This window comes from Bidens hawaiensis, unplaced genomic scaffold (assembly GCF_021521415.1).
Source record: "Bidens hawaiensis isolate Kalapana, Puna unplaced genomic scaffold, B.hawaiensis_p1.1 tig00057636_1, whole genome shotgun sequence".
Lineage (NCBI taxonomy): Eukaryota > Viridiplantae > Streptophyta > Magnoliopsida > Asterales > Asteraceae > Bidens > Bidens hawaiensis.
In genome coordinates this window covers 12,613-37,503 of record NW_027500379.1, presented here as the reverse complement: position 1 = coordinate 37,503, position 24,891 = coordinate 12,613, and the positions used below count along the sequence as shown (strand labels likewise).

General features: G+C 37.3%; 1 protein-coding gene across 2 annotated transcripts; it reads right to left on the bottom strand.

Moving 5' to 3' along the window:
• Positions 1–19,209: 19,209 nt before the first annotated feature.
• LOC143601926 (putative transmembrane ascorbate ferrireductase 4) lies at positions 19,210–22,609 on the bottom strand. Of its 2 annotated transcripts, none has more exons than XM_077079203.1 (4): positions 22,383–22,609; positions 22,253–22,304; positions 21,914–22,113; positions 19,210–19,554 (listed from the first exon to the last, which is right to left on the bottom strand). In XM_077079203.1, the coding sequence occupies exons 1-4, from the start codon at positions 22,524–22,526 to the stop codon at positions 19,225–19,227; spliced, it is 726 nt and encodes a 241-aa protein (XP_076935318.1). In that variant the 5' UTR covers positions 22,527–22,609; the 3' UTR covers positions 19,210–19,224. The 2 variants fall into 2 exon arrangements, with proteins under 2 accessions (XP_076935318.1, XP_076935319.1); XM_077079204.1 differs by having other exon boundaries at positions 21,914–22,110; positions 22,383–22,604.
• Between the last annotated feature and the right edge of the window lie 2,282 nt (positions 22,610–24,891).

Genomic DNA, 24,891 nt, shown 5'->3' with positions numbered 1-24,891 from the left:
AGTACAAGCCGAACCGCTGCTGATTTCTTAGCTCTTAAGTCTCGAGTAAGCCGATCAAGGTAGGATCTAGGTTAAGTTACTTTACTAAGTTATGTTATTATATAGTTATTAGCACCTAGTCAAGGATAAGTCGTTACATCGTAAACGTTTTTCAACTAATGTTTTACAAATTAAAGATGTTACTTCTACATGAAGTGATGTTACTAAAACTATTATTTTGATGGGCACGTACTAACTGGAAGGGGGGGTATCATTAGTAGACTCTTCTTGCCTAAGGAAAGCAATTCGTACAAATCCCAACCAACCGCGGGACCCGTTTGCTTACCTGGAGAAGTTTGCCAACGTGATATCCTTTATTAGGCCAAAGCGTTCTATACCAAACGTCATATGTAAATACAAAGTATTTTCATAAACGACTATAACTATACTAGGGTTAGGTCAGACCTAAAAGTCTGCTGATCAGACCTCAAGTCTGCCGAACTGAATCAGACATTAAATCTGCTGATCAGACCTCGATTCTGCTTAACTGAATCAGACATTAAGTCTGCTGATCAGACCTTGAGTCTGCTGAACTGAAACAGACTTAAAGTCTGCTGAATAGTATCAACTAGATACTTACGCATGCCTATTATGAATATAGGTTGATAAGCATACTGAGAAGAGGAGTTTGATATTATCCACTGATATACAAGGTGAACACGTTAACCTTTTATGGTCTGAACTGATTTTACTCTTGTAATAGACAGCTTGTTTATTACAAAAAGTCTGATAAATGTTTGCATGAAATTATTGTCTCTATAACCGTTATAATGCAATATAGATAATAAAAGCAACTCAGACCGAATACACATGTGTCTGGATCCAAACATAACTGATAATTGGCATACAAAACCAAGTCAGTCATAACCGGTTCTCCAACAGGGTCACATAGCCTAGGAAAAGGTTGTCTCCGAACAGGGGCTATGTACTCGGAGAACTCTTGAATTGTGTGTGTAGGGCAGTGGTACAAATCCCGAGAATGGACAGGCATCTTTGCTGAGTTTGTGAACAGAAAACTATGATTGTATTTAACGACTGTTATAACTGTTTTATCGAGTCAACGTTTCACCAGCATATAGCTGACGTGTTTTCCCCCCTATGCAGGTAACTAAATTACGGTAGATAATACAAGGATTGGAGTCATAGATGATCAATCAAGATGGCTCGTTTTCAAATAGTTACAAATCCTTGTTATAATAATATCACTGCTTGTAAAACAGAAACTCGGGTATTTAATTCCCGAGTAATTTTGATAATGTAAATTAATAGTTTAATATTATAAGTCTTCCGCTAAAATGAACCCACTACTCTGATAATATTTACAAAACAGGTACCAACTGATGGTCACACTCCTAGGCCCTGGTTGGGGTGTGACAATTTAGTTCTTCGTAAGGAGCCCGTATAGGTTTGGTTGGTTAATTTTATGTATCGATTCAATTAAATATATTAAACGGCCTTTGATTTCCGCGCCATAAGGTAGTATTTCGTATAAAGGAATTAGTTTGTACTTAATTAGGTGACCGTAAGGAAACTTGATTCTTAAAACCGGTGTGCGTTAAAACTTGTTAGAAACCCATAGGAGTCTTCTTGAGAAGAGTCAGGGGTCCTGTTCGGGTTTTCTTTTAAGCGTCTATTTTACAATCCTAGTTCCATAACTAAATATTTTCCTACTTAATTGACAACTGAAACTTAGGGGATTCTAGCCTAGGTAGTTATTCATTATCATCTGATTTAATCAACAATCTTGTGTTTCGTTTAATTTACACGTTTTTCTTAATTAGTTTTTAATAGAAGTTTAAAATTAGTATTTATAATTAACCCCCCCCCCTTAAACAATTATAAACAAATAGTCATGTCAGTATTAGTTGAGTCTAATTAGCTAATTTACATAATTTAAAGAGTCTCGTGGGTTCGATATCCGGACTTACTTAGCTGTACTAGAGTCGACCAGTTCACTTGTCGGTTAGTAGTTTTAGTTAAGTTAAGAGTCTAGAATTATTACTTAGTGTCTAGATTAGCGTAATTTTAATTAATAATTTTATAACTACTTATAGCACATCAATGACAAACCACATAAAGACTCAAAATTTCAAAACCCCGAAGCATCCTATCAATGCACGATTTAAGACCATAAAACCATACGCCGTGAAGCGTTAACTACTAAACTAGAAATATTTTCATTTAAATTTATATCACAAGCCATCTAGCATACTTTATCATTAAGCCTATCCAAGCATCGTTCAATAGTCTATTCATATTTTACAAAATTTAACTTTTAGTGATAAAAACTAACAAAAGGCATAAGTATGGCCCGACCTTTCATCTCAATCCTTACACAGGCTTAGCAAGCAAACAAAACATAGGATGTTTCCCACTAAAAATCACTCAATTAAAATGTTGAATTAAGTCAACAACCAAACCGTCATATTATTCTTATAAGTTGAGCCTACCGAAACATCCTAAGTTAATTGTGTTTCTGTCTTTTATTACCTCTCTCTCTCTCTCTCTCTCTCTCTCTCTCTCTCTCTCTCACATACATATATATATACACACACATTAGTTTTGAAAAACAATTTCCGATTTTGTATCATTTTCCATTTTTTGCAAAAAAATTTCAATTCAAGAGATTTTTAACATTTTTCCATTTTTTTTTTCAAATTCAATCCCGCATCCCAACACTTCAACTTTATATTGTCCTCAATTTATATTTTCATTTAAAAACCATATACGGTATATAGGTTTTTCATACCATTCAACCAAATATTGCTCAATTAAAATTCCACCCCTAAAAGTTTAGTAACTAAAACTTGTATTAACAACCAAAGTAAAGGAAAGAAGCAGATGAACCTGATTCGATGTCTTACATGCCAAATGGGTCGTGTTGATAAATATTGTTGTGACCTTCACCTGCATTCTCTGAACTCTGATATGGAAATATGTGCTCCAACTGGCTCGACTAGTATGTTATGCATCTTCCCCACACTTACGATCTACTATAGCTGCTAACCACAAACAAAAAGTAACACACAAAAAGAAAAAGAAAAACAAAAATAAAGAAAACAAAATAAAATAAAAGGTCGGGTTGCCTCCCGGTCAGCGCTGAGTTTTTGTTAAGATCTTCAGTCGGACCGTTACCTCATTTTGCGGTTATGGTGGTTTAATGGAATGCTTACCTTCCTCCACCTCACTCTTCTTATTTCAACAATAGAGTGGTAAATTATCCATAGTATTCCACCTTGGCCCAAAGCATGCCAACCTTTTTTTTTTCATTCTTGAATCCAGGTGGTTTCCTTACTTTCTCCTTCTTTGGTGGTTTCTTCTTACATATTCCATCCTTCTCCTTACTAACCACCATCTTCATCACACTTGATACCATTAGTTGAGCTTACCAATTTCCCCATCTTCATCTCTACCGTATTCAACTCCTCTTTCTCCTTCTCCCGCTTCGACCTGTCAAACTTCCTTTTTGGTTTCGCCCTCTCTTACATGAGAAAGACGCATGTTAGTAGCACATGACTTCGAATATTTATTTTCAAAAGAATAATCATATGAATTTGAAAATACATTTAAAATTAACTTCCAATTACCGAAGTACATGCAAACTGTTCCGTCATGGCAGTTAATCTGAGCATTTGATGTTGCCAAAAACGGTCTCTCCAATATCACTCGAGGTTATTTTTCCTTCTTATCTAGTGTATATCAAGAACAAAAAAGTCTTCAGGATAGTAAAATTCACCAACCTTTATTGCAACACCAACCAACTTTCCCCTAGGCCGTCTTCGAATGAAATCAGCTAACACCAAGGTGGTGTCAACCTCTTGTAAAGGTCCAAAGTTAAACCGATCATACACAATCCCCGGTAGAACACTTACACTCACGTCATAATCTATAAATTCCTTGGTAGTCTTGAATTCTCTAATTTGAATGGGGATGAGTGGCGCCCCTATTTCGAATTCTTCAACTGGATCGTTCACCCTCTTATCTTCAATTGTGATGGCACTAACGTGTGCATTTTTGGAGCTTGACGAACTGCATCTTTGATGGCTCGGGTTCTTCAAAGTATCATTAGGTAGCTTTTATGGATTTCTTTTCAAACTTGCCACCTCTTAAGCTAGCTGAATCACTTGTTATCTCTTGAGGCATTAGCTTTTTCCTTGATCTCTAACCTTTGGTTAACACTTTTATTCTGAGCTTCCGGATATGCCTTTATTTGTTTCAAGAAATTTGTGACATCTTTGACTGATTCTTCTTTATTTCTCCCAGAATTCCAATTCCCTTGATCATATCTGTGCTGCCTCTGATTTTACTGATAACCCGACCTCTGCGAACTACCCTAGAAATTCGGGTTTGGTTAGGTACTAGAATTTCCATAACTGAAGTTGGGGTGATTTTTTAGGCCTAAGTGGTAGGTGTTTGAGTTCATTTTATTGTTATCATAAACATCCCCGTAGCACGACAAATCATGCCCCAACTCTCCACACTGTTCACAAACCGGATATGTCTTTCCCGACTGATGCTTCTCTTTTGTACCCATGACCATTAATTGTTCCAAATTCTTTTCCATTCTAGTTAGTCTATCCTTAGACACGGTACTATCCACTGCTTTCACAAATGACCTCTTCACCATCCGGTTCGATTGAGCTTAGCGTTTCGAGTTGATGGTATGCGTCTCCAAATGCCTCCAGTCAAAATTTTCATCATGAGTCAAAAACGAACTGTTTGTGGTTGACTAGACATCCCGACATCATCATTTGACAAGATTCCATGGAACACCTTTATCAATTCCCACTACGAGATCCCGTAATACGGGCGTGCTTTCAACAGTAGCTTAAACCTCTGAAATGTTTCATGAAAGGTTTCACCTAAATGCTACTGAAAATTTCTGGTAGAATTTCTTACCTTGGATGTTCTTTGTGATGTGTAGTACTCATCTAAGAATTGTTGTTTGATGTGTTGTAAAACACACGTATTTTCCGCACCTTTTATCTACTTAATATATTATATTTTATGTGTTTTTACTTGTTTTAGATAGGTTTTACATACATTTATTAATCTTGTAGGTTTTGGGTAAAAGAAAGGAAGAAACCGGGACTTTTCGAGCTTTTTACGAGCCTTTTACGCATACAAGTTCAAGACAAAGCTCAAGGCCCGTATGCATCATGGAGGCCCAAGACCATATTATATTATATTATATAAAAAAAATAAAACCCTAATGAGCAAAGGGAGCTGCTGGACGGAATCAACAGCAGCACAACAACAATCAACAGCAGCACAACAACAGCAACAGCAGCAGCAACAACAGCAAACAACAGCCAACAGCAGCCAGGAACACCCAATATCCTTTCTTTCATAACATTGTTCAACAATTTTAATTCTCTTGTTTAATTGTTAACTAGTTTTGCACTTGATTGAGAGATTGAATTGTTTATGATTAGTGTTGATCATTGGATGTTTGTTAAGATGATTGGTATGAGTTTAATGATGGTTTTATTAAGTGTTTGCTGCTGTCCAAAAATTATGCTCGGCTAATCTTGTTAGTTCTACCTAGGAATGATGATTCATGTTAGGTTTTGATAGGTTTTATGGATTGTTTGATTGATAGACTTGAATTGTTATTATAAAGTTTGATTTAGACATGAAATAGGTTGTGTTTAAGGGCTGGAAATTTTGGTGATTTATTGCATAAACCCCGTGTGTTGATTAATTAGTTTTGTATTGATTGATCGGTGCATTGTTTGATTCTAGACTTTGTGTTTAGGGTTTGTTTGCGGTAGGTACCACCGTAGGGTTTTGTTGCATGATTTATTGGATTAAGTACAGCGGTTAGACACCTTCTTTGAGACCGAGAGGTGATAGGAAGTAGGGTCGTCTCATTGCCTTTGCATGCTAAAATAGGGATTGCGCGCGAGTTCGTTTCTTGTCAGGTTTAGGTGTTTTGAGCGACTAGTTGATCTATTTTGGTTTAAGTTGAATTGTTCCTCTATCCTTGGTTGTCTAGTATTCATTACCATTAGGGTCGAGTGTTGGTGAGACCGAGAGGTGATCCTTCATTAGAACACGTTAGCAATTATTTCCCGGTTTGGTCGTTTTAGCCGATTTTGAGTAGTTTAGGCTTGTTGAGTGAGACCGAGAGGTAATCCAGTGAGCCCGAGCGACCCTTAGTCGTGTCATCTTTAGGGACCGGTGTCTTGAAGCCATCCAATCCATTAGCTTGTTAGACCTACAATTTGATTCAGACCTAGGTAGACGTTTTTCTCCCATCCGAAGTTAACACCGTCAGTTTTCCATTAAGTTTTCTATTTTTGGTAACTTTTGTCAGTTAGGTCAGTCAGTCCAGTTAAGTCATTTTATAAAAACAAATTTAAAAATCAAAAATTAATTAATTATTATTCTTAGGTAGGTCGTGTCTAAGGTCGTACTCGTTAGCGTCTTTCGTGTCTTCGTGTTCGATACTCGGACTTCCTAGAGTTATATTACTTGCGACCGGTACACTTGCCGGTTGTGTGTGGTTAGGATTTTCGTTTTAATTAAAGCTTCGTTGTGAGGGTTATCCGACGCACATCAAGTTTCTGGCGCCGTTGCCAGGGACACGGTTTTAGGCGTTTTGAGAGCGAACCGAGTTAGGACTTACCTTGTGTGCTACTTGTAATTATTTTCGTTTTTGTTTTGTTTGTCTTAGTTGTTGGAATAGTTGGCTAATTTTATTGATTTGTACAGTTGTATGCGACAGACTCGATCTCGTAGACCACCCGACACCGAATCATTTTCCGAGCCTGAGAGAGAATTTCGCGAGAGACGTCGCACCATTTCACCGTCATCTACCTCATCATCCGTTGGTAGTTTATCCTATTCCCCCTCATCTTCCGACATCATCGATAGGGATAGGATCATGGGCGATAATCCACCACCGAGGAGGACAGTTGCAGACCGGGCCCGTCCGGCCAATGCTGGCGCGAGATCCAGCATCGCACCACCCGCCGTTGGAGTTAACACGAACTGGCAGATTCCTTCGAATATTCTAAACACTATTTCGCATTCTACTCAGTTCCACGGGTTGCTTCACGAGAACCCGCACTTTCATCTCACTCGCATCGTGCGTATTTGCGACACTTTCCATCTTGCGGGCGTTTCCGAAGACGCCGTTAAGCTCCACGTCTTTCCGTTTTCTCTCGCTGATCAAACGAGTCTGTGGCTCGAGTCCCTCCCACAGGGCTCTATAGCTACTTGGGCTGCCATGCAGACCCAATTTCTTGAAAAATACGATCCTCCGGCTAAAGCCGCTCATTTGCGTAACCAGATACATTCTTTTCAGATGGAGGACACCGAGAGTTTTTACGAGACCTGGAAGCGGTTCAAGAATTTATTAGCGTTATGCCCCAACCACGGCTTGCAAGATTGGGCGGTCGTCGAAAAGTTCTACAATGGAGTGACGTATGCGACGCAGAGTATGCTCGACATGGCGGCGGGAGGAAATCTGTTAACGACTAAGGACCCTGATGAGTGTATCGCCTTATTCAATGGGCTAGCTATGAGTGGATACCAAAGACCACCCGCCAGAGGAGGTAAGATCGTCGATTCCATCTCACGAGGCATGCATTCGATGGACATGACCACCGCACTGACGGCACAGGTCGAGGCGTTGGCGAAGATGGTAAAGGACATGCAGACGAAGAGCAAGTTGTGTGATATCTGCAGAGGGGGGGCATGATACCGTTCAGTGCCCAGTCAGTTCGCAGGAGGAGGCCGTAGACTTCATAGGAAATCCAAACCGAAATCCTAATTCTTTCAATTCTTATAATTCGGGATGGAGAGGCAATCAGAACTCGAACTGGAGGAGCGGCAATCAGTCAGGTTATCAGCAGCGTCAGAGTTTGTTTCAGGATGCTGGTGAGGGGCGAGCAGTGGGGAGAAGAAGCCCACTTTAGAGGAGATGATGGCGCAGCAGACGCAGATGTTGTCGCAGCTTATGGCGCGTGAGGATTCCCGACACAAGGAGACGCAGGAGAAGTTACGCAAGCACGAGCAGTTCATGAGGAATCAGGGAGCGTCTATTTAGAGTCTCGAGCGGCAGATGGGAGAGATAGCGAGTCGGTTGAACGACAGGCCGCAGGGTACTCTACCGAGTAACACCGAGCAGAACCCGAAGGGATTCGTGAAGGCTGTGACGACGAGGAGCGGTGCAGGGGCACGAGATGAGCCCATGATTCAGCAGAGATCTAGAGGAGGAGTTGTCGAGGAGCCTGCAGTCGATGGAGAGGAGCAAGTGGATGAGGAGATTCAGATGGAGTCTCCGCCGGCCCAGGTGCATCAGAGGAGCAGCCCAGCGAGTTCAGCACAGGCCGAGAGACAGCAATCACCGAACGACCCACCGAGAGTTTACAAACCCCGATTGCCTTACCCCGGGAGAGTCCGTAGGGATAGAGATGAGGAGCAGAACTCCAAATTCCTTGATCTTTTGAAGCAACTTTACCTCAATATCCCATTCCTTGAGGCACTCACTCAGATGCCTAAACACGCGAAGTTCCTTAAGGATATTCTCTCGAACAAGGAGAAGTTAGCTGAGGCCGCTTCCACTCCTTTGAGTGCTAATTGTTCTGCTATCTTACAGAGGAAGTTACCAGAGAAGAGAGCCGATTCAGGGAGTTTCACAATTCCCTGCACCTTGAGTGATGATACAATGGTTCATGCGCTGGCTGATCTTGGTGCCAATATCAATCTCATGCCGTATTCTGTGTATCGCAAGCTGGGTTTAGGTGAACCGAGGCCTACCAGGATGAGTATCCAGCTTGCTGATCGTTCCGTGAAGTATCCACGTGGGATTGTTGAGAACATGCTCATTCGCATTGGTAAGTTCATTTTCCCGGTGGACTTCGTTATTCTTGACATGAATGAGGATGATAATGTTCCACTCATTTTGGGCAGACCTTTTCTGGCCACCGCACATGCGTTGATCGATGTTCGCGATGGCAAACTGATCCTTCGAGTCGGGGATGAGAACATCACATTTGACGTTCGACAGTCACCTAAGCATCCCAAATCGACTGATGACTCCCTATGCTTCATTGATACGATCATGACTCATGTGGGGGAGGTTTCCAATGACCCCGGTGGAGGCCCCGCCTCAGACAAACATATCCTAGATAGGGAGACCCCGGAGGTTGAGATGGTCGCCTTGACTGAACACCCCCCTGATGCTGGCATTGAGTCGTCTTCCTCTGATTCTGAGTTAACTACCGGATTTCATCGTGTTCATCATTTGCTTGAGTTGGAGGAGTTACGGGACCGTACTTACGCGCAGTCAGATTGTTATAAGCAGCAGGTGAAGGAACTGCAAGATCATAAGTTAGAGGGTATTGACCAATTTAAGTGTGGGGATATGGTCTTATGGTATAATTCCCGGTTGAGGCTATTCCCGGGAAAGTTGAGATCCCGTTGGTCAGGTCCGTTTATGATTACGAAGGTTTTCCCGGATGGCACTGTTTAGATAAAGGATAAATGCGGGACATTTATGGTGAACGGTGATGGACTGATGCACTACACTAGCGAGCCGATGACTGATCAGGCGGTCGAGGTATTCTACCTTGACCCACTCTCCGAGATGTAGACGTGTGGACGCATCACTCGGGAGACTGCCCGAGTTGTAGAGTTTGTATTTCTGTATTTGTGTGTGCTATCTGTTTTATTTGTTTTTTCTGTTTGAAAAAAAAATTTAAAAACCAAAAACACAAAAATATGTTCATTTGTTTATGTTTTTGTTTTCCGGTGTGTACGCCGCTACATGCGAGCGATTTTGAGCTTCTGCAGGTTATATTATGCGCATGGTAGCTACGATGGCGTTGTGGAACAGGTTCTCCCGAGGTTGCGGCCGTGAATGAAATGCTATACGGTCGTTTGGAAACTACTTAGCTGTTGAAGATTCTGCACACAAACCAAGGGAGTAACCCGTTCTTTATTTTTACTCTTGTATATTATCTTTTTATTTTCTGTTTTATTTTTATTTTATTTTATTTCTTTTCCTTTTACTCATCGAGGACGATTTCGTTCTAAGTGTGGGGATGGGGTTTATTTTACTTAGTTGTAGACAAAATTTTTGGAAAAAAAAAAATTTTGAAAAATTGTCCCTTGAAATATGTTTTCTCTACGTTAAACAGGAAATGATATTATTACCGAGTAGTGTTTGTTTCATAACTTCTTGGTGTTTTCATAATATATATATATATAATAAATAAGAATAGCGCCCATTAAACCCGCACGTAATGTATGGTAACCGAACGGTTTAGACTCAGTAATCGTGTGTCGGTAGGCTCAGCCTTTAAGAATGAAAGGGCAGTTTGGTTGTTGACCTAATTAAACCTTTTAAATGGCCTGACTTTAGTGGGAAACATCTTATGGGTTTTGTTTGTTCAACTAAGCTCGTGACAGGACTGGAATGAAAAGCCGGGTCATACTCAAGCCTCGAGTCGCATGATCGTCTGTATATTATAATCTTTTGTATATGCGTCTATTCCTGTGAAGCTCCGTACTCTGTTGCGCGGTGGCGCAGACCTGAACGTTGATGCTAGCAGAAGACAGTTTTGCTCGGCCCTCTGTTGCGCGGTGGCGCAGACCTGAGCCTTGATGCATTTCTGTTAGACCTACAATTTGGTTCAGACCTAGGAAGACGTTTTTCTCCCATCCGAAGTTAACACCGTCAGTTTTCCATTAAGTTTTCTATTTTTGGTAACTTTTGTCAGTTAGGTCAGTCAGTCCAGTTAAGTCATTTTATAAAAACAAATTTAAAAATCAAAAATTAATTAATTATTATTCTTAGGTAGGTCGTGTCTAGGGTCGTAATCGTTAGCGTCTTTCGTGTCTTCGTGTTCGATACTCGGACTTCCTAGAGTTATATTACTTGCGACCGGTACACTTGCCGGTTGTGTGTGGTAGGATTTTCGTTTTAATTAAAGCTTCGTTGTGAGGGTTATCCGACGCACATCATTGTTGCAAATCATACCATGTATAAATACTGGATGACAATAATGACATGAACCACTGCTTTGCTGAATTCTTTAAGTTGAACTGAAAGACCACTAATTTAATCTCATCAGTTGTGAACCCCTTACTTGAAATAGTGACACAAATGGATTTGAAGTCACTCAAATGAACATACGGTTCTTCACATACTTTCCCATGAAAATTTGGTAACCCAATCATACTAGATTGTCTCACTGAAAAGGTTCTTCCATTCCACATAGGGACGATAATTGGAAGGGAGTTCGCTGCAACCTGTGGGATGAAATGACTCTGAACCCCCCCAAACTGGTGGTGGAATATAAGCTCGTGGAACCCCGTCATCATAATTATCATACTGTGTTGGGTGGCCCTCTATTTACCGGTGGGGGTCTCGGTGATTGTTGTTGCTGGTTGTACGGGTTTTGTTGGGGGAGTTTGGTTATACTACAGGTACCGATTCCGATTCCGATTCTGATTAAATTCGAGTAGTAATCTCCCTACTCATCTTCATACTCTTCTTCTTCATCATCCCCATTAAAATCATCCCAATCATTCCCGACATTCCAATCCTCAACCCATGCATTCTAATTATCCAAATTTCCATCGTCTCTGAATTCCAAAGGTCCTTGATGATTCTGAGGAGCTCGTCTGACTAAATGATTATCGCCACCTCAACCTATCCGATTGTTCTTATTCCGCCCTCTATAAAATGTTTGGCCTTGGTAACTGTGAGGCTCGAAGTTCTTGTAGGCTAAAAGATCATTTTTAAGGTTAATGGGTTGTCTCTAGTTCTGTTCACCAGCCTAGTTAGCTCTGTTTCGATTCCGGTTAGGGCTGTTCACGAGTCGAGCCCGAGTCGAGCCAGGGTGGTTTCGAGATCGGGCTTCAAATTAAATGGAGAAACTTAGCTAGGCTCTAGCTTGATTTTGAAGTTAAACGGGCTTAAGATCGAGCCAACGAGTCGAGCCATGACTCGAGTCGAGCCAGGGTCGATTTTGGTTCGGTTACAAAAGTGATCCAAATCAGCTCAGGATATTTCAAATCAACTTTTTATAGCTAGTTTTATTCGAGCTTTTTTCGAGCGACCATGAGCCCAAGCTTTGAGCCTTGAGCTTTTTGAATAGCCCTAATTCCGGTTTCGGCTATGGTTTTGGTTTTGACCAGTTGGTGGTGGTGGGTCATTCTGTGGGATTGGGTATTTTTGATTTTTGGGTTTGTCCAAGTTTATGGTTTGGTCTATGGGTGTATCTTGATCATTATGTTGACTCATGTTTTTGGCTTTTCGTTTTGATGATTCATCTTAAAACTTTTTATTCAAAGCCGTTCTTTGAGCTGCTCGTTTTCTCTTCGCTGCCTTTTCAATCTATGGATCAAATTGTAATGGCTCTTTACTTCTTGACAACCTCGTATGCATAAATATGACAAATTACCTGCACACTCAAAAACACTAACACCCCACGTAAAACTTACAAAAATAAAAAACTAAAAATTGAAAAAACAAACAAACTGTTAGAATCTGGCGCAAACACGAAACACGAATAATACTACAAGAGAAAAATAAATGAAGATTAACACGCGAGATTTACGTGGTTCGGTCTAAACTGACCTACGTCCACGCGCTGCAACCAGGGTATTTTATTATTGCTACTGCCTCACTCGTGAAAATTACAAGTACAATGATTACAATATATAAAGACTAGTTAGGGTTTCTAGCTTAGGGAACAAGATAACATAAACGGGACCTAATAAAGAGATATAGGGCCAGCCCAAAACCTCCCATGTCTTCTATCTTTAAAAAACCCATTTAATTCGTCTTCAAGTAAACCGGGCCCAACCCGACCCCAAGCCTCCACAAACTCAACACAAACACACTAGACTAGCACTTTGCACGTTGATTCCCCGGCAATGGCGCCATTTTTAATGTTGTCAAAAGGTCAATCAAAAACATTTATTAAAATTACCTTTACTAGCTAAGGCAAGTAAGGTATCGAATTCACAGGGAATCAGTGGAAAGTGCAAGTTAGACTCATAACTTACTAATACTTAAACTAGTCAGACAGACGATGTCAAGAGGTTTGAAAATTTTATTAGTTGTAACACAATAGGAGAAACAGTTACCACACTTCAGGTTCGGGATATGCAATAAACTGACTAACAATAATTTATACCAATTGGTTATGATGATTCACAGAACCTAATCCGAAGATTGACACAACTGAACGCGGTCTACCTAATTACCAGTTCATTAATATATAATTTAACATATACAATGATTAATGACAAATGGTTTAATGACGATAAGAACTTAATCCTAAATGATGATGAACACTAACCAAATAATTGATGATAAACAAAAGTCTCAAAAAAACAACTGTTGAATCGGTTCTAATAAAATATAGATTCAATAAACCAAAAGATTAATCAAAACTAAATCTCGGTACGTGTAATGTTCATAAAAATAATCTGTTCATATACAAATCCTACACCTGAAGTGGTCACGAGCGGTTTAGCCTTGCATCTTCATCTTGAATAGATTGATTATGGCGTGGAAGGGTGAAACCATGGAAGAAATGGTGATTGGAAGGTGTTAAGATGGTAGAGAATGGCTCCCCAATAACCCAAATCGGCTGGGAGAAGATGATCTTTCTTAACCCTAAGGTTAGATTTATATATGGAGGCAAAAACCCAAAATTCGCGTCTTTTTTCGTACTAGGCTGCAAGTTGTGGTCATGGGACGGCAAGTTGTGGCTTTCCCCCAAAAACTGTCTGATCTGGGCTGGTACTTGCAGCCCTTCTCATCAGACAAGACCATAAATTGCGGCCCTAACGGCGCAACTTGCGTCCGGACTGGTCTTCTTCAGTTTTCTCCATATCTTGACAACCGGCCTCGTTCATCTCCGTATTAACTCTTGAGTATCTTCCTAAAAGCTTCCATTAAGCTTCGTTTAGGTCCATTAAGCACTAACACACCTGCAACCATAAAAGATCTCAAAGTAATCTTGTTCGATATATATAAATAGCTAAAACACACGATATTAGACTTTAAAAATACATTCTTTTGCCCACTCATCGCATCCCCACACTTATCCTTTTTCGTCCTGAAAAAGATTTACAATGGAATCAGAACTAGAAACTGTCTTTACAAAACACTAAGGTTATCTTACTTAATGACAGACTAACACAAAAATTGCGATCACCGGTATTTTTGTCCAATTAAACCCATGTTCTAATACTTGTCGGGACAAATAAGGCGTGACAAATTCATTAGTTCATATTATTAGTGGGACCCACACTACAAAGCCCTGAAGTCGCCTTACCATGCTTCATTATGGTTTTACCGAGCCATACCAACCGAATTTGATTTAAACCTTAAAATAAGCTGATCAAAATTTTGCACAACAAAGTGTATAATTTTTAAGCCCATATGTAATAGCTAAGACAATCAAGAATATTGTTGTCTACCTAAACTCAAGCATCAAAGTCTACCAGCGTGTAACTAACTTTTGTATGCCTATCATGTTAGCAGGTGATCGGCATCGAAAGGTCAATCAAAAACATTTATGTAAATGACCTTTACTAGCTAAGGCAAGTAAGGTGTCGAATTCACGGGGAATCAGTGGAAAGTGCAAGTTAGTCTCATAACTTACTAATACTTAAACAAGTTGGACAGATGATGTCAAGTGGTTTGAAATTTTATTTTGTTGCAACACAATATGAGAAAAAATTAATACACTTCAGGTTCGGTATATGCAATAAACTGACTAACGATAATTTATTCCAATTGGGAAGTCACATAGACATGATTCGTTTATTAGAATAGATAAAGAATTACTAGATACAGTAGTTTGGTTATTATGATTCACAGAACCTAATCCGAAGAATTGACACAACTGAACACGGTCTACCTAATTACCAGTTGGTTAATATAAAACTTAACATATACAATGATTAATGGCAAATGGTTCAATGACGATAAGAACTTAATCCTAAATCTTGATGAACAGTAACCAAATAATTGATGATAAACGAAAGTCTCAGAAAAACAACTGTTGAATCGGTTCCAATAAAATATAGATTCAATAAACCAAAAGATTAATCAAAACTAAATCTCAGTACGTGTAATGTTCATCAAAATAATCAGTTCATATACAAACCCTACACCTGAAGTGGTCATGAGCAGTTTAGCCTTTCATCTTCATCTTGAATAGATTGATTATGGTGTGGAAGGGTGAAACCATGGAAGAAATGGTGATTGGAAGGTGTTAAGTTGGTAGAGAATGGCTCCCAATAACCCAAATCGGCTAGGAGAAGATGATCTTTCATAACCCTAAGATTAGGTTTATATATGGAGGCAAAAACCCAGGATTCGCGTCCTTTTTCATACTAAGCCGCAAGTTGTGGTCATGGGACCGCAAGTTGCGGCCTTCCTCCCAAAACTGCCTCATCTGCGATGGTACTTGCGGCCCTTCTCATCATATAGGACCACAAATTGCAGCCCTGACGGCGCAACTTACGGTCTGTCTAGTCTTCTTCATTTTTCCTCCAAATCTTGACTACCGGCCCCGTTCATCTTCATATACTCTCGAGTATCTTCCCAATAGCTTTCGTTAAGCTCTGTGTACCACCTTTAAGCACTAACACAACTGCAACCATAAAAGAACTTCAAGGAATCGTGTTTGATACATATAAACAGCTAAAATACACTATTAGATATTAAAAATGCATTCTCTTACCCATTCATCGGTAGGTTCAGTTCAAAGGAATAAGGAAATGCAAGAGCATTGTCGGTTATCCGGACAGCTAGTGGAATCCAAGTCTAGTTTAGTTATTATGTTTATTTCAGTACATTTATTGGTTTGTTAACCAAGAACAAAATTTGTAATAATGATATTTTCACTGCGCTAATGTTATTTCGAAGTTTAAGAACTATCTATGCACGTGTAAAGCAAACTTATGTGACGTACTTGGATGCCGGCGTTACAAGTTGGTCTTAGAGAAGTAGTTTGATATTTGGGCATCTTCGATGCCTAAACTAAGCTGAGAATGGGACCTGATTGTGGATGCCAAAAAGGATAACCACGTGCCAGAAAGGTGCCTCTTAAGAGGTGATAGTGATAGTTAAAATTATATCTAAAGCAACGGTATTAGTTAAAGTGATACTGGCAGTGATGGTCTGAGATAGGAAAAGAAGTTAGAACATGAGTAGTAACGTAAAGGGTTAATAACACGTGATCAACACTATTAATGGTTAACCTTACTTATTCGAGTTCTGATGTGTGGGTGAAATAGTTGCTTTTAATGTTTAATACTTGGTGTTTTAATTGTTTATATATAGAGAACACGAGTACTTTGAGTGGTTTATTGATTGCAGGTGCTCAGAGCTTAAAGGAACTAATTTGGAGCATTTACGATTAAGAGGAATCAAGTTACAATTAAGAGGAAGCAACCGGGGTTCAGAACAGCAAATAAGAATCAAGAAAATGCAAAATATTGAGTATGTGCTGAAGCCACCGTAAGCTACAGTGGCTCCACCTAGCTTACGTTGGAGGTTGGGGGAAAGAGATCGTAAGACTGAAGTTAGGAACCGTAAGGCTCGGGTCTGCCGTAAGCTACGGCCGGCCTGACGCACAAAGGCGGTTTTTGGGTTTTTTCGTCCATATTTAAGCCCGGTAAAATCCTAGGTCGAATATCCTTCACACCCTATCATCCTTGGGAGATTTTGGATCTATCTTCCACCATCCTAACACCCATAAATCACCATAATCATCCATGCTATCATCCTTACAACCTAGAATCAAGACATCCATGATCAAGATGCAATGCTATACCGTTCACGACCATCTACGGAAGTAGGGTTGTGTTTGTAAGCAAGATGATGTGTATGTGAGGGTTTATAAAATGTTGATTGGTTTTCACACAAGATTGCGTTTTAAGTTTATAAAAAATATGATTTCTACTAAGACTAAACCACACACAAATAGGCAAGTATACCTATCGTATATGTAGAATAGTATTGGTAAAAACCAAGTATCGATCCACAGACACGGAATATTTCAAATAATAAATCTTTGTTTTTAAATTAACCGAAAGTAATAATCATTAAAGGTTGTTTTTAAACTTATTTTTTGTTAAATTAAAGTAAAGTAAAGTAGGTGAACAAGTAGCCAGATTTTAGAAGAGACACGGATGCTCTAAAGTCGGTTGATCATAAATATTGACATAATCTGTAATATAATATCACATCCGGACTCTGTCAACGAATTCACAAAAAACATAAAGCATTCATAAATTAAAAAATTACACAACAATCTATGTGTGAACAACAAAAAGACACAGTTAAAAAAAATCAATGTGTATGATTTAGGAAATTACACAACAATCTAAATATGACCTAAAACTAATCAACCATCAAAACAATTTCAAATTAATTAAACATGCAAATTGATGGATCTAAATCAGGGAATTGTAAAGTTACCTAATAATAACCAACAATGGAAAACAGGAGACAATTTGGATTTGCGTTGGTAAAAGAATTGACCAGAATAAATAATCATATTATTAACCATGATGAACGATCTGAATTGATAGCAGCGGTGGCGATGAACGATAGCAGCGGTGGGTATGAACGGTCTCATAGGTTTAATCAGATAAGGGAGAAGGCAGCGTTGGGTATCTATGTCTCGTATGTTTAATAAGAGAAAGGAGAAAGCAACGAGTAATCGGGTCTGCAACCTAGGGTTCGTTATTGGGGAGGGGTGTGTGGTGAATGAAAACAAATGGATCTTGAATAATATATAGATCCGAAAAACATTATTGGGTGGGTTGATCCGAAATAAATACCATTTACTGAATATGCGTTAAAAAAGATGAGGAGTATTGAGAGCTTGACATGTGGCAAAAAAAAAAGAGTATACTTTTATTAGAGTAGTAAGATAATAGAATGAACCACCTTATAAATTTGAAAGAAACCATCCTACTTAGATTAAAAGCTTCAGGTCTGATCGATAAGTCTCTGAGTTGGTTAACTGAAGGTCACAGGTTCAAATACATTTTACACTACTTTTTTTAATTTTTTTTTCTCTACAGCGGTTTAGGGTTCAAATTCGTTTTATACTCCTTTTTTATTTTTTTTTCTATTCTATACAGCCTTTTTTGGGTTCAAATCCGTTTTACACTACTTTTAAAAAAAATCTATTCTATACAGCTTTTTAAGGTTTCATAAACCAAAACTTTTAAACAAATATACAATTACAAACGCCGCTATCTGTCTCTCTCCCCTTTCCACCATGATTACATAGGCACCACACCTCTTTCCTCTGGTAGTCCGGGCATCCAACCGAACTATTGTATTTATATTATGTAATGATTTTAAAAGATAAAGACTCATAGAGAACAAATAAAAGTATTTTATTTTTAATTCTTAAAAACCATTGTATTTATATTATGTGTTTTTAATTTCGAATGATGGCGTCTTTTTTATTATTTTATCGTATTTTTATTATGTAATGAATCGACCCGAACCATTGAACCAGCCTAAAATATTTATATCCGATTTCATGAAATTGAAGCATCTAAAAGTAGCGTCTCACCTGAAAAAAATTCCTACATTCATCACTGCACACTAAGAAGTTTTTAACCAAATCCTCATCTATAAAATCTGAGAAGCCATACAATATGTTGAACCAAGGTAGACTTGATCCATTTTGCAAGTCCAAATTGGTCCGACAAGGTTGTAAAATCCGGTTTGCCAGTTAAATGGAAAAGCAGAAACCTTTCGGTCCATATCAACCGCTTCGCTCACCTAGAAAAAAAAATTCTGAACTGTATTTATACAACTTTTTAATCAGTTTTACCTACAAATTGAACTGTCATTAAAAAATTAAATCATTTTTGATCATTTTAAAATCAACAACAACAACAAAAACAAAAAGACAACATGGGGATTTCGGAATTTTGGTTACTATTTACCATTACCAAGGCATCATCCACTTGTTGCCAGGCCTGTGGGCTGTGGGTCATATGAAAAGCCCACTTTGTACAAGTTTATTCAACTAATTTAGTAATGTGGTCCGTAGTGTTGAACTGTTGATGACAAGATTATTAAAGAACAAAGTAAAACCACTTTCACTCACAACACATGATCGAATATGTACATGAATTCTCGACACTGAAACATGAGGAAAGTGAATTCGACTAGGAAGTCAAGCACTTGCTATCCGAGTACACGACCTTTGTTGTGGGAATACTTTGGTAGTGCTTGGGTGAGATCGCGGTTAATATTACCAGACCACAAAGCATGGCCAGCCACAGCCCTAATCCGTTAACAATCATTGCCTCGTTACATCGCTTCAAAACTACCCCATTTGACTGCAAGAAAGTCAACTTCTCGAGAAGCCCGGTTTCAGCTGTTATTACTGCTAATCCATATGTATAAAGACCAAGAAATACATGCCAAGGCAAAACACGCATTCTGCTCATTCGTACCTCACCCCTATGCCAAAAGCTTAGAAAACCCATCAACCACTACATCAAACAACAATAAAAAAGATTAACGCATACTTTTGTATAACAAAAATTTAGAAGTTATTTCCCGAGTCTTTAAATAAATATTTAATTATATAATTCATAAATAATTGAAGCAATCATGGAGTTTGGTTTCATTAGTGGAGAGGGACCATATAAGCAATTGTTTTGACATAAATATCTTTAATAATTTTGTGTCACTTTCTTCCAAAAAGCTTTACTAATTTAGTTTACATATTACATATTATTATATATATAGGTGTCCAGTCAATTTTAACTGATGAAAAAACAATTAAAAACAACTTTTTCAGCTTTTTAAAAGGGTTATGATTTATAACAATATCAAATAAACTAAAACGGAAGGAAAAAACGTATCCATAGTTTTAATATAATTGTTATCAAGACTTGTTACGAATGCTAAAAGTATTTTAAGTATATCTGTTAATAGCAAACATATTTATGTTAGCAAACATATTTATAAAATGGTTGAAATATTGAATCAAAGTTAGACACAAATTGTTATTTTATATAAATTTATACCATAGATAAATTTTTACTAGTCTTCTTCTAAAAGCATTCTCATTTCTTTTCATATCTTCAAAATTCAAAATTACACTAAAAATTACTGTATTTTCTTTTTTATGTTTAGTTAAATAATATTTTTTATATACATTAAGCATTACATTTTCTCTCCCCTCTGCTCACAATCACTCTAAAAAAATATTAAAAAAATTTATAATGTGTTACAGGAACTTTTCAAATATACAGAAAAATCGTATTTTCTCTTTCATTCACTCACACTACCTTAAATCACTCCCTATATTATAAAAACCTCACTCACATGATATGGTGGATAGACAAGACTCCTCTAATAAAGTAAAATAATGAGGCTTAGATATCAAGGCCACATTCAATTCTAGCTTAATTTTTCTCATAATTTTCTAATCTCTTATCTCATTCATCCTATCTATCTATAGGTCATAGGTCAAAACCATTTTAGCAATTGAATTATAAAATAGCCAGGAAATTTAAAGTAAAATATTAATTGAAGATCAAACAAGTAGAAATATAAAAGTTGAACAAGTAGAAAATAGCTAAGAACAATCTTTTTCTATAGTTGGTTTGTTCCTTCAACGTCCAGGTTATTTCCATAGATAATATATGTTGTGTTATCCAGGGTGATTAGCAAACGTGGTCTAAACTTGTTAATATTGGAAGATGATAAGAATACTCATCGTTTGTTCGTTCGATGTCCAATTTTTATCCCGTAGACACTATGGGTATGTTTGGCAACACTAGCTGATGACCAGTGGCTGAAAGCTGGTTACTGGTAACTGGAAGTTAGTAGCTGGTAGTTGTAGCTTTTTATATATATTTAGATATTTGACATAGTAGCTGAATCTTTAATAAAATGTATAAAATGACCAAAATGGGCATAAATAAAAAAACATAAAATTAAATGTACATATCTTGAAGGTTATTTAAGTAATTTTAAACACTAAAATCTTGTATTTTTTTCTAAACGCTACTAGTATGAGCTTCAAGCGTCAAATTTTTTCTCTGGACCTAAAAGCTTCAAGCTCCTTCAACCGAACAATACTTTTTATTGAGTAAGAGCTTTTTCTTAAAACTTGAAGCTAAAAGCTCCCTACCAAACATGCCCTATATGTTCTATCAACAAATTCTAGACGTAATGTTTTTACTATATATTTTATTTATTTTTTACCTTTAACTTTGTTCTTTTATTTCAAATAACGAACCTTATTTATTTTTTTCATTTGACAGCTCCGTATAATACATGGGTTCTAAAGGTAGTTATTAAATATACAAATAAATTTCTATATCTACTTTATTTTTTATAAATATTTGACACACTTTAAATTTTTTTTTTTATTCTCTTCAAGTACATGAATTAATTTAAAGTACAAATTTGGATAGCATGTTCCTACATTCAAGTCATTTGGGACATTTATGAATCTAAGGCGGAAACATACACATTTCAACGTATTTTTGGCCGTGGAGAAAAAATTTTGTCAGAAATGGACATCTTTATAAACTTGAGACAGTCGTGTAAAAAACTAAACCGAACTAGTTGTTTAAGCTTGTTATTTATATAATACTGTTTAGAAAAAATAATACAACTAGTGAGTTTGAAAGGAAAAAATGGGTTAAAATCGTGAAAACCAGACCCAGGTGCCACACCCGGTAAAACCATTCGGTCTGGTTGACCGTCCCACCAGGACGGTTTGGTTTTGTGTCTCAAAATCATAGTTATTGAGAATATTCGTGAAAACTAGTCGAAGCGGACGGGAGTGTGAAGATACATTATTAAAAGAGATGTAAAATTGGAAATACCTACCTGGGCTCCAAAAAGAGAGACAGAAAGAAGACCCATCCAAGAATGCAAGCTGTAGAAATTGGCCACAACCCCTTCTGTCCCTTGAAACTTTGTCCAAATTCCAAAAACCCCACTTGCCAATGCCACCCCTTGTAGCCACAAATGCACCCATTTCTTCCTCTTTCTTGAACCAGGTAGCCATCTATGCACCAGTATTGCTGCTTTTTCATCACCAAACTCAGAAACCAACCGAAAAGTATAAAATAAACAACTTAAGCAGAATACAATTGAATCAAAATCACATCTTAGTAAAGATAAGTATAATAAAACCTAAGCTGTATCTTGTAACAAAAAGCATACCTTCTCCACTTATGAGAATGAAACCAATGACCATTAACAAAGGATGCAGAACCTGTTAATTAAAACACTATAAAACTTTAAAAAAAAAAAATACACATACAAACTAACTAAAGGGGAATTAGAAGGTTACAGAGTAAATGAGGTCTTTTTGAGAGAGAGTGTGAGGGAGGAAGCTGGTGGTGAAGTAGAGAGCCCAAGTGAGGACCAGAATGGCCACCAGAGTAGCAGAGACTCGCGCGAGTAACAGGAGAGAGTTGGCAGTAGCAGCAGCCATGGCTGTGCCACCGACACTCACAACTTCTTTTTAACTTTGATGCTGTCACACATAATTGGTGTTAAATCCAAGGGACCGCATAACGTAATACTATTTTTAATTAAATAAAAACTATAACTTTACAATGTAGCCGTTATAAATCATAACTCCTTTAAATTAAAGCCATACGCAAATTTGTTTTTGTTCAAACTTTCTGAATCATCTAATTTAGATTTTATACTTTCAAAACACTTTAATCCCTAAAAACGACTGCAAGCCTTGAATACGATCACGAAAAAATAAACTTACATTAGGGTGAGTTTAGTGCTAGTCGTCGTTACTTTTGACGTTGCTGAGTTTTTTTGTTTCCCTTCCCTTTTTCAACTACTAAGAGCATTCTCAACTCATCCCCTAAAAGAATGTGAGAAGAGTTTGTAAATTATAGGATGGGGTTTTGAGTGGTTGTGAGTGTAAATTAGGGTGGAGAAAGAAAATGTAGTGATTTTTTGTAAATTTGGGGATACTTTGTTTTCTCATATTTATTTTTTAATATTTGTTGAATTGGTTGTGTAGATGAGAGAGAAAACTATAATAATAAAGGTATAAAAAATATTATTTAATTGAACAGAAAAAAAAATGTACTGTTAGTTAGTGTAGTTATAGAGATTGAGACAGACTAGGAATGCTCTAAGAGCATTCCCAATGGATTCTCCAAATTATGTGAGGGGGGTTCTCTATTTTTTTAGAGATAGTTACAAGTGGTTGTGAAAAGAGGAGATGGAAAATGATACTGTTTATGGTTAAATTTGGAGAAACACACTGTTCATCTCTATAATTTTTTAATGTTTTGAAAGTTGTGAGTAAATGAGAAAGAAAATATAATTTTAAAAGAAAAAATGTATTACTTAATTAAAAATGAGAGAGAAAAGATAATGTTTTTATTGTAATTATAGGGATAGAGATCGAGAATGAATTGCGAATGCTCTAATTATATTAAAACAGCACCAAGTTAAAATTGATGATAAAAACCTTCGTAAATTAATTAACATTTAATCTATCATAGCATAACGGATATCAATAATAATGCAATATCTAATCAAGTAATGACCCAATTATATAAAGTTTGGAGTTGAGTAACATTTTTGGGTACAAAATTTTTAAAGTAGCAAGTTTAGCTTTTAAGCTTTTAATTTTCTGACGAGTTTGGGTATTAACATTAATTTTTGTTAAATTCTAATAAAATGAATAAACTCAAGGATATTAAAAACCAATTATTATTCTATATAATAAATGAGAATTTTGGTGACGCAATCCTACCATTAGTCCAAGTGGCAAACAAATATTGGGTCATGTCACCTTAATTTTTTTCGGATACCGTAACGAGTGTAACCACAACCGACCAGATTCGCATCGATTCATCGCCGCAACGCCCGGGCATCAACTCACCACCACAATGCTCAGAACCAACAATGTCGGGTTTTACTAACGTCCGAGTTTTACCACCCTTTTTGTTTTAGTTTTGAGACTGTAACGAACGAAACCGAAATCAGTCGAATCTATGTCAACTCACCACCGCAACGCTCGGGTGTTACCAACACTCGTTTTACCGACTCACGACCACAAAGCCTGAGACTGACAACGCTTGGGTTTTTCCAACACCCAGGTTTTAATTATTGAATAAGCATCGTTTTAAATATTTTATTTTTTATATGTTAAATTGACGAAATTATTTTGGGGTTTTGAACTCTTTGGTTTTACCAACGTATACTGTAATGAACGTAGTCGATACGACCGAATTCGTGTCGACTCTCCCTCATAACACTTCGTTTTACCTGCCTGGGTCGCATCGACTCTCTGACGCAACGCTCGAGTTTTACCAGCATCCAGCTTTTCCCAACCGAATAAATATTGTTTTAAATATGTTATTTTTTATAAAATAAACGATTATATATAAATATTTTATTTTTTAAGTAAATTAAATAACCAGCCCCTCACCCAATTAGTTATATGATTAGTCCTTCAAATTTGAAAAGATTGAAATGCCCTCAATCTTAATTGAAAAGTTAACAAAAGTTAATATTAATACTAAAACTCATTACAAAATTAAAACTTAAACTCAAACTTGTTACTTTAAAACCTTAATAATACCCAAAGATATTAGTTTACTCAAATATCATACGTCATCTATGTAATTTTGTATGAAATAAATAAATAATCAACAAAAGGTCTTCATAGTTAAGAGTTGATAGAAAAAAACAAAACATGCTTTAGCAGAACTCCAAATGGACATTTTTTTATAGATTCTTTCAGATAAAAAAAATATCTTCTCTATTCAAACACTTATTTTGCTATTTGAATACCTTGGCCCATCTATACGAGTCATATA